General features: G+C 38.0%; 1 protein-coding gene across 2 annotated transcripts in view; it reads right to left on the bottom strand.

The window, feature by feature from the left end:
* Positions 1-11,340, bottom strand: part of LOC139963504 (probable helicase with zinc finger domain) — a 33,434-nt gene that overhangs the window by 2,294 nt on the left and 19,800 nt on the right. For both annotated transcript variants that reach the window (XM_071964329.1, XM_071964328.1), the window contains exons 8-16: positions 10,854-10,988; positions 9,783-10,255; positions 8,722-9,144; positions 7,872-8,096; positions 6,583-6,776; positions 4,905-5,101; positions 3,029-3,307; positions 2,076-2,189; positions 1,274-1,349 (exon numbers count right to left, since the gene is read on the bottom strand). In XM_071964329.1, the coding sequence (XP_071820430.1) occupies positions 1,274-1,349; positions 2,076-2,189; positions 3,029-3,307; positions 4,905-5,101; positions 6,583-6,776; positions 7,872-8,096; positions 8,722-9,144; positions 9,783-10,255; positions 10,854-10,988 (2,116 nt within the window). The remainder of the gene's footprint in view (positions 1-1,273; positions 1,350-2,075; positions 2,190-3,028; positions 3,308-4,904; positions 5,102-6,582; positions 6,777-7,871; positions 8,097-8,721; positions 9,145-9,782; positions 10,256-10,853; positions 10,989-11,340) is intronic.

Below are 11,340 nucleotides of genomic sequence, written 5' to 3'. Positions count from 1 at the left end.
GTTCATACTCAAATCAGTATCCACTTGATTGAACAGATGCACAGTACATGCATCTTTCCCTTCTGTGGGTGTCATTTAACTGATATATATATGCATCATGAGCATGTAAGCTGAGACTAGGATGAACTTGTATGGGAGGAGCCCCCTAGTAACCGAGTGGATCAGTCCAAAGCATTTTAGTAGATTTGTGTCAAACGTTTAAAATTAGTACTAAACAGTAACTAATTATGAGAAGCCTGTATTGTAGAATAGAGAAAAATTATTTTAATGTTATAAGCAGTACTACCAGCAGAGTGGTATCAGACTTGGTTGAATGAATAAGTATTAAATTATACTTCTTTCCATCAAATGCCCTGAGAGACCAAGGGAATTGTCCCACTGTGCCCCCTTTTAAAAGTCCTTCAGTGCCATATTCATCAGGCCCCCTACTAAACCCCTGACCCCTTCCCTTACCCCATCCCACCCACCTTGTCTGGCCAGTTCTCAACCTTTCTTGGCTAATTTCTATCAGTTTTACCCAAGGACGAGACTAGTTTTTATACTTACAAACAATTTTAACCTGAACCATTTGATCTCGTCAAGAATGGGTAGAAGTTCAGTAATGATCAGTGATCATTGGTTGATCAAAGAAAATTCAATATTAACACATTTATGAACAGGTACATCTTCAACATTTTCAAAATTTTGTCATGTTAAATTTGACTAGGCTAGCCACAGGTTGTCTCTACACCACGATACCACGATAATTGATACTAACAATATACAGACCATTGTTTTCATCTTACCTTTAGCTAAACTGAAGCAATGTACAACATATCCATTTCCCATGACTTGGCAGTTATTTTGCCAATTTTTATTTAATGTTATAATTCTCTAAACACACAGGCCATGAATTTGCTTAATCAATATTCAGAGTATTTAAACAATTTCTTCCAATGTCTGTCCTCTCAGTGGTATTGCCCTACTGGGTCTAACTAGTGGAGTGTTAGCTCAGTGGTTAACCTCGGTGCCTTTCAATCATCATAAGGTCCCGAGTTCGAGTCACTCCAAGATTAATATACGTCGTCCAGTTACAGAGTTGTTGACAATTGACAATTCATAACCATGGACGTTAAATATATGAATCTAAGAGACTGACGTCGGTCAGCTTGCTGCTTTGATGAGCCAGTGGTGGCTTCTTCGCGAGTTCTTGCTTGCGGGAGGATCTAAAATACATACAAATACATACAAATACATACAAATACATACAAATACAAACATAACTAGTACTGACCTTGCATATTCTGCACACGTTCTACGGTGATACCTCCTAGTTTCTTCTGTCTCAGGAGGTTACGGATGTGCTTCACCTGAGGAGACCGGAATTGGATCAGTAAAAGAGATGTTGAGTTCGATAGCCGCCCAATGTGAAGTGTAAGTCAATTAGCCATTTTAGCTTCTCCCATATACAACACCATGGCTGCTTTATAGTATAGTATTATTACACAATAACTGCTTTCCAGACCAAGATTATATTATAAATTCTTTAAGATAAATCTCCCACTCTCTCCCTCTATTTCTCTTCTTGGAGAGGATCCTACTAGGTCGTTAGCGATGGTGCCCTCTCGCTTTTTCTGTAGAAAGTCGTCAATATTGCTTTCAAGTTTCAGCACGAGGGAAACTTTCTGAAAGCTTTCCAAACTTCTTCCCACTTGTTTTCTGACTTTAAGATGTCCAACAAATATAAGACCTGCACAAAAAGGCTGCTTAATTTCCCAATTGTTTGATGTTCCTCTGAGCAAACAAGAATAACACACAAGAGATGCCCCCCCCCCCCCCCCGCCCACCTGACTTTGTTAAGAAAAACACAAAAACAAAGCAATAGTAACTTCCTGAAAGGAAAAGACAGGGCTAGAAGACAACACTTTCAATGGTAGTTAAATATGGTATAACTCCTCCCCCTACCCCTTCACCCTTATGAAGTTAGCAATCTATTACAACAACCAGAGTAGCTGCTGCTGCTTATAGTGATAAACTGGGTAATTCAATAGAGTGTTCCTGCACATTTCAGATGTTGTTTTTACATAGATACATACCTGACTGTTGTAAGGTGTAATGACAGCGACACTGCTAGCTTCAAATTCACCCCATTCAGTCGTAGGCCAACTGCTCTCAACTAAAGTCTTTACTAAGATCGCAATAGTTTCTGCCTGCATGTGAAATGAGAAAATACCATTAGGTGACAGATATATATATTTTTTTTGGCTTTTATTTTCAAGAAACCCTTGCACATGATATTGATGGGGAAGCCTTCATGTTGCTGTCAAAGGGTTGCATCTATACACAGTGCGGTCAAAAGGTGACCTCATATTACCTATACATATTACATAAAGTTTAGGTGAAAGAACTTTACATCTGTTGTATTGAGGCTGCATTCACAGTTCATGTCCGAGCTGTAGTTACAGATGGACTGCCAAACAGGTCAACTTTTAGATTATCATTCAGGGCCATTTGACATTTTGGGGTGAGCTCCATAGACAGATGTGATGATCTGGGGAATGTTGTTTTAATTTTGGTGAGGGGACCAGGGGCCTTGATCCTAGGGGGAAGAGGTGTCAGCTCCTAATCCCCCCCACACAATGTTTAGAATTTGGGGCAAAAGTATGATGTCCCCCCCCCCCCATACACCAAAAATTACAAGTGGATGCTTGAACCAAAAAATGTATAAAGTTACAATCCTTCATATTTAGAAACATTCTTCTTCTTTACAATATCTTGACCCAAACGTTTCATGAAATTAAAATTATTACAACAGATTTGCTTCCAGTGAACAGAGCACATCCATAGGGTATGAATGGTTGACCTTTGTAATCATGTAATGTAGCCAGTAAATAGCTAATTTGAATCCATCCACTGTGTCAGATTGTATTACAAAATAGTTACAGATTTTTGTCAGTTGACTACACCAGTGTCGGGAGTACTTGCGATTTTGGAGACAATCTCGGGGGGATAAGAGAGCGGATATAAAAAAAAACATAGAGTATCTCACCTCTAGAGCATTCACGTAGGATACACCTATCTGCTTTTCCAACCCGCTAACCGCGTAGAAAGAGACCGGGTAAAGGTCTGGATGGGGCTGATTGTTCCCCCTGGCTTCCAAGGGTATACCATCATAGAACTTAGTTATGAACTGGAGGATCTCTGGTCTCATCCTATAATTGAAGGTCAAGCTTTGGACAAATCCGCATTTACTATTTCTGTTCCAGATGATCAGACGTTCCAGCATCGATCTTTGGAAGAGTCTCTGTTGGCATTCTTTAGAATAAACCTGACGATAAGAAACCAGAAAGCCGGTTTGGATCGGTGATTCCTTTCCGTTATAATCTGCTCAAAATTCCGCACGACTAACTGACTAAAAATGTCGAGTTAAATGTGAGTTAAATTTATCCAAGAATTAAGTGAGAACCAGAAAAGATCAGAGATGTACATCTCTTCTCTCTAGCACTCACTTCTGAGCATCGACCAATTAATTTCACTGGTAAGGATTTTTACCGTATAGAAGTTTTATTCCAAAATGTTTCAATATCCAGAAAGAACGGTCTTCCTATGTGGAATATGAATACATAGATGTATGAGCAAATGGACATTTTCTTTTTACCAATTATTCCCTAGCAAAAATGCTCTGCCACTAACCATCCTTTTAATAATTTTTGTTAATGAATGAGAGTTACATGACATTGTTTATACACTGTAAAATAGTTTTACAACTTACTGCCAAAGTCATCTAGTATAAATCGCAGAGAATAAGGCCAATTTTGAGACAACTTGAGATAACCTGTTGACTCCTTAAAGCTCAGAGTGTGAAAACTGATTAGGGCTACTTGCATGTGTTTAAAGCAAAAGTATCAACTATTTGAAGCAGATTTAATTTTCTGGATGACTAGATATGTATAGTTGAGATCTATTTTATATTGGGCCGGTTCAAAAAACTGAAATTAACCGAACTATGTTCAGCAAAAGAAAATCATAGCAGGGTAGAACTCACAGACTAATTGTAGCTTTAATTTTGGAGTTTACAAGGATTAAAAGCTTTGACACATGTTGACCTCACGTGACCTTTAACCTCTACCAATTTGATCAGAGTTCTTGCATTCACTAAACTGGTTCTACATACCAAATATGAAGTTACACAAAAATGGACTTTCTGAGTTATCATGTTTACAAGGTTTTACAGACTTTGACTAATGTTGACCACAATTGACCTTTGACCTCCACCAATTTCAAAAGGGTTCTTGCACTCACCAAGCTAGAGCTATATACCAAGTATGAAGTTCAACAAAGATGTAATGTTGTGAGTTATCGTGTTTACAAAGTTTTCAGATTTTGACCTCTATTGACCCCAAATGGCCATGAAAATTACAGACAAAACTAGGGTTCTTGTACTCTATAAGACGGATCCACATATCAAGTATGCAGTGAATCCGACACAAACTTTTTGAGTTACTGTGTTTACAAGCAAGTGACACACATATACATACATACAACACACACACCCACACGATTCCTTCTGCCTCCGACAAGGAATCAAAAATTGAAATCTACACAATGTGAGATTTACCGGACAGACCAAACCCCACGAAAACATGTAAAGACTTGCAAATCTAGACAAAACTTACTGATGCATACTTCTTTGCCTTCCAAAAGAGCCACAAGCTGTTGCAAATATAAATATTTAGTTCAAAAATTGTAAGCATGCACTTATATAATCTATATATAATATAGTCTTTTCCGAAGCACACCCACCAACATCCACACACACACCCACCCCTCAATGCAATAGCTAAGTTGAAGAAATATACTACAGATAAATGAAAAGTGCACACAAGTAGAATAAATGGTGTTTATAATTCACTTATTTTACCCACCTTTGGTTTCATTTGTTTGTGATCTCCAGCTAGCACGACCACAGTGGCTGTCGCAGCCAGCCCCAGGGGGATCATAACCTCCGCTTCCAGTGCCTGTCCGGCTTCATCGATGAAGATGTGGGTGAAACGGCCATTTAGCTCTCCGAGGTCAACGAGATGGATTGCAGTGGAAAGAGTTGCAATCACGATTCTACATCCTGGTAACAGAAATATTCAAAATGTTACTTTCTTGTTAATTTCTCCGTCAGAGGGTTTACTCGTTACCAACCACACAAGGGTCATGACCTTTGAGTGATGATGACTTCAACAACCACTTCAAATGGAAGGTATGATGTTGGTAACTCCCAAGAACAATCATGTTGCCATGGTCACCACTGACCATGGACCCTATTGACAAACTCGACCTTACAATTCCAGAGGTTGATAGCCGGACTAAATAGGTCATAACGACCGTGCTAAATTGTTATTCAGAAACCACGTAGAATATCCAACCTCTCTGGAACTTTGTTCCAACATTTTAATTTTACCACCAAGAGGTCAGGTAATTGAAATTTCAACCTGACAAGCAAGTTTTCACATCTCAATTGTAGAAGGGAAAAATGCAATCAATAGCAAGCTGCAAGACTGGCCATTATAGCAAGATACAATTGTCATTAGTAAAACCGTGGGGGTTGTACTAATAAAATGTAGCTGCTCACCCCTACCATAAGAAAAAAATTCCAACTTAACCTTAAAAAACTACCAAACCTGTAAATACACAGTTCATAGCGGAGTATATATATATATATATCATCCATGCAGTGTCAGTGTGATCTTTAATGGGCGAACATGATGAGGGCTACAGTGAAAAAACTAGCCCATGTAAGTATAAAGAATTATTTATTTAGGGTAAGAAGAGGCCCGTGAATAGGTTTGATATAGGGAAGGTACAGGCACTTGGTAGAATCATTACCTGCCAAAGGAAGGACTGACAATTTAGAGGCTTCTTGAATTCCTTCTGTATGGAACCCAATTGGAGACTTCATGACCAAGAAGGATTATTAGAGTTTAAAGTTTAAGTTATTAAAGTTTATTAAAAATCCAGTATAAATACATGAAAGTACATATTTATAAATAGGATATGAAAAACAGTTAAGAAGTATATAGCTTAAAATAGCATGTACTTAATGTACAAATAATAAATCAAAAGTTAATAAATGAATTAAAGTAGGTTTTTTGGAACAACACCCTGAATAAATATTGCAGTCCTATAAACGAAAGAATTTTTAAAACGTACAGTTCGAAATTTTGCCATGATTTTTCCTAATTTTCAAATTATAATTAGTTTGTTGAAGAAGTGACTTCAGCTCGTTATGGAGTGGGTGTTTCTCCTCTCTATGAATTTTATGAGAAATCCTTTTAAAATCTCTCATGGCTGCATTGTTTACTTGGTTAATAAGGGTGTTAACATCTAGGCTAAAATAGAAGGACACCGATTATCGACTTGCACTCTATGCTGCGTCATCAAACTGACATTCGCTGTAACCATGACAACTGCTTCATATCACGATATCGAGGAAAGCCGAAATAGAGCCTTTGGGGTACTGAGCTTCGTTAAACGAGCTCTCATTATGGCTTAAACTAGTGATAGCACCAAACTAACTGCTGTGATCTCAAAATTCTGTGACCTTGTACTTACTCCCTACATCTGCAAGCTGCGGTTGCCGAAAACATCCGTCACCATCCAGGAGGGCATAGTTCTCCCGGATTATCTTGTTGACCCTCTTTGGATCGACCATAGTGGCGTAAATTCTCAAGACCAGACCACGTTGGACTGCTGACAGACGGGTCAACAACGGATGCAGGTGTTCTGTGATGTACCAGTCAGCAGCACTGAGGCACAAGCAAAGAAACAGTGTTACACTTAACAAACATGGCCACTATCAAAGGAAGGAAGGGCAATACTTTACAGGTCGGATATTGAATTTATGATGGGAATGTAGCCTCAACTGTCTACAGATCACATAATCACTTCTTTTAATGGTATGTTTTGCATTTTTGTGGTCTATAAAGAGTAACAATGGTGTGAATCTTTTTGCATTGTGTATGGCCTTAGCAACTGCCTCAGCTTCAATTTTGTGGAACTTTACGTTAGAAGGACTACATTAGGATGGGAATGTAGCCTCAACTGTCTTACAGATCACATAATCACTTTAATCCATCACCTCTTTTAATGGTATGTTTTGCATTTTTGTGGTCTATAAAAAGTAACAATGGTGTGAATCTTTTTGCATTGTGTATGGCCTTAGTAACCGCCTCATCTTCAATTTTGTCTATAGTTACATTAGGAGAGTCTTTACTGTTATGTGTGTTTCCCTGAGTTAAGCCTTTATTTTTGCTAATACTGTTCCATGTGCAAGTTTAAATTATACACTGAAAGTCATTTATTTTACTGATTTTTTTTTACTTTTGCATATTAATTGTAAATTAATTGTCTCTCTCTCTCTCTTCTTTACATGGCTCTCCTCCGGTTTTTATTTCATTGTTTGTTTTTCTTACTTTGCAAAATTTTACATGGAATTGTGCGTACTATTCATGCAGGATCGAATTGAGAATAAGTTATATCTGTTACCCTGTAATGATTTGACAAAAACCTGGTTCTTGCCAGTTGCAATGTTGCAGTTGCAATGTGATTTGACGTTTTGGGATGTGATGCGATAAAGTGTGATACTATAGGTTGTGATGCAATGCAATGAGGAGTCATTTAGTGTGAAGTCAAGCAATGTGATGCAATGAGATGACATGTGATGTTATGGATGCAATCCACACACCAAGTAGAAAGTTAATCCACTATTAACCTTTGAGTTACTGTGTCTACAAGCAAGTGTCACACGCACACAAACACGCACACATGCCATCACCATAGCATAGATTCCTTTTGCCTCCTGCAAGGGATAAAAAATGAGTTCCCTTTCTTCCAGTCCTTACCTGTTGGTGTGGGTGGCTATAAGAATCTTAGATGAAGCTGATTGTAGCAGTAACCTCATGACTATCTTGGCGACAGCGTGGGTTTTACCAGTTCCAAAAGGACCGGAGATAATCGTGGGGCCAGGATGATAAGGCAAGAGTGTCCCCGCTCCAACGATATATCTGGCTGCAGCCTCCTGTTTGGGATTCATATCTACACATTCATCTCTTCGAACTTTAGGGAACCTACAAGAACAAAAGAGATCGCAAATATTTATAGAGGATCTGTCAAATTTAGTACAAAAGAACAGTCGCCATGACCAGTCTTGATGTACTTTCAAAAATCAACTGTTTGATTATTTAAGAAAAGAGTCTGCTTAGACACTTCAAGAACTGTGTTTTCTTATTTATAACTCTATAGTATTGCACGTGTATACAAGGAGTTGGAAAAGACTTTAAGTACCACAAACGAACGAATCACCTGACCTTCCTTGAACAATGCATGTTTTTGAGCATTTCATAATTGACATAGTCTAGCAGTTAGCTTATATAAGCCTATGGGCACAGCATGATTGTGTATGGCATATAGTATAAAAACCCTTCAAGCCAACACTGGATTTTAAGATTTTCAGTTCAAAATGCCTAAAATGTATTTTTACTTTTATTTAAGTTACCTTAGTAACCATGGAGATTGCCAGCTTTGAGAAAAGAATATTTATGATAAGATAAGACAAAAACTCTATACAAATAACTATCGTACACTAAATTTGGGCCTTGGGCGGCTCCTGTTGCTACAGTATGGGACATTAGTTAGTTTACGGCCTTCCAGCTAATGATACATCTCTTAGCAGAAAGAAGGAAAATGATGTACCTTGGCTCGCCACTTGGTGGAAATGCAAGATCAATGTTGTTGAAGTGATCGACACCATAGTGCATACTGCAAAAATTCACACGATTAACTTCAAACTGCACGTGAACTTTGACCTTTAAGCCGGCTTTAAGTTTCTCATGTTGGACGCATTTCTGGCCAATCTGGACAAAGATGACATCGTCTTGTTGCAAGACGTTGTCTCTATCGTAGAAGATCTTTGACTGGTAGACCACTTTTGACGACAGATTGAACTTGATCAGAATAAAGTGAGCCATTTTCGTGACAATTTGGCTGGCATCGGAGTTGTCGGTGAGACCCTTGTTCATCTTGAGAGTCCCGAATAATTCTCCTTCCTGCGCACTCTGGTAAATCTGCTCCTGACGCAGGTCACTGCTTAGCACCAGCTCACTGGAACAGCAAAACCTGCACACACAAAAAAATAAAAAATGGTGGCACATTAAAAAATATAACTACAGGAATGAAAAACCACAGTAACTATGGTTAATTTTTAAACTTAAAACAGTAAAAATATTACCATCATTATGATTTATTATCAACTTCTGAACTCAATGTTTTCTTCTAGTCAGTCATACCACAGACTACATCATGTTTAATATATGTTCAATTTTAAAGTCTGTACACATGAGATATCATCCTCCATTCACCTCCTCTACTGAATCTAATTAGCGACATCCAAAGATGGGTTCTGGGGAAATGGACAGTACCAAGCCTTGGATTTGAAAGATTTTATTTCTTGCCTGTGAAGTAAAGGTCACCACCCATTAGCTTTAAGGATATAAAATAAATCCCTGACCACACACAATCAGTTCTGTGGTAAACAGAAAATAATCAAAATAATTAATATATATTCACTTGTAAATCTCACCCATTGTCAACTCAAAGTGATAAACTTAGTCCACCTGACATCTTTCTCATGCAAGAGCAAAATCCATTTTAGTTTTTTATTACATAAACATGTATACTATATGAAGAAAGAAGGGTAAACATTATTCACAGGGTTCTTAAAAGATTGAAAAATAATATTTTTTAATTTTGCATACTTGCTAATCTTCTCATTGCACGTTTTTTCTTCAAGTTGGATCAGTTTGTGGAGGTATGCTTTGAAACAACTTGGATGGAAGCCCTCCCCGCCCTGGAAGGTTATCTTTCCCGTTGGTGGTGGGGGATAATCATCCAGTAACTTCTGGTAGAATGGTTCAAGTTGACTCTCAGTCGAATATGGCACAATTGTGAAGTGGGGTTTGGTCCATGGCGCCTGGGGTGTCATAGGCTCTTCTGTTGGAGGTACTGGGATCTGGGGCAGCAATGAATCCTCGCCAATGATGGCTGTCATAAACAAGATGATGCTGTTGTCGTGGGAACCAAAGTCAAAGAATAATCTTTGTTGAAAAAAGCCGCAGACGGTGGACCGAAATGTGATTTCACAGACGAGACCGTCGTGTGTTCTCGAGTGGACCATTTGAAAGTGCCTTTGATGGAAATCAGGCAGTTGACCCACATTCCTCAAGAGATTCTACAAAATGGAAACAAACAGTTCTCTTTATTGGAAAACAGTGAACAAGATTTTGCAATTTGTAATATCTTCATTTATGCCTGCTTCGTTCTCCTTCAGGTCGAGAAACCATATGGACTCTACTCCAAACATCACTTTGTTCCTTAAAACTATTTAAATCTTACAGACACACCTTATAAGGTTCGCCAATATATTCCTACACTTGTTGTGATTTTTTATATCCCTCTAATTGTTTTTCCCCCCTCTCTCTTTAATTATTATTATTATAATATTTTTTTTGGGCGGGGCGAGGGGAGGGGAGTGCTATTTTTCAGTACATTACCGTTTCCTAGGAACCTGTTAAAACTCACTAAAAATCATGTGTCACATGATCATTCTATTTCTTGTTCCGCAAGACCTTTATTTAAGGTAACGGATTCAAACTATTTAAACACTGGCTGGACGTTTGCAATAGCAATTAACTTACAATAATATATTACAAATCAAGACATGGGGAACCAAAAAATCTGTCCATGAGGGAAGGAATCTTATGAAGGAGGTTTAAACTAGTGACTATCTTTATGATTACCACGAAATTATTAACTCAAAAGTTACTTACGAGATGGCTTGTGCTGACCAGGAATTTCCACTGATGAAAGTAAGAAGCCTTGAATGCGCCAAGTTGTTGTAGTGGTTTCCTAATCACTAATTTCTTGACGTTGTCTGGTGTGAGCCCCATCTTTGGCACAACCAACTATGGACAAAGTTAAACATATTCTGCAAAATATGGATTTTCTTGTTTCTTTTCACATTAATAGGTAATAGGAAAGCTTTTCAAGATATAGAGATCACAATTAAATCTTACAATTTCATTAGCAAGATGCATTAATTCACTAAAAAAATGTTTGATTGAAAGTGTACTGTAGTATAAACTGGAAAGATAAAGCAAATTAGGTAGCTAGAATTTTGACTAAACTTATACATATTTCTTTCGTTTGAACATTGACATTTGAACAAGAAACTGCAATTTCAAGACCACATCTGATTTGGATGTTTATTTTCCATCAACACAAGCACTTTTCCCATCTGCCTACCCTAGGCCGTTG

This window comes from Apostichopus japonicus, chromosome 22 (assembly GCF_037975245.1).
Source record: "Apostichopus japonicus isolate 1M-3 chromosome 22, ASM3797524v1, whole genome shotgun sequence".
NCBI lineage: Eukaryota > Metazoa > Echinodermata > Holothuroidea > Aspidochirotida > Stichopodidae > Apostichopus > Apostichopus japonicus.
This window is presented reverse-complemented; position numbering and strand designations above follow the sequence as displayed.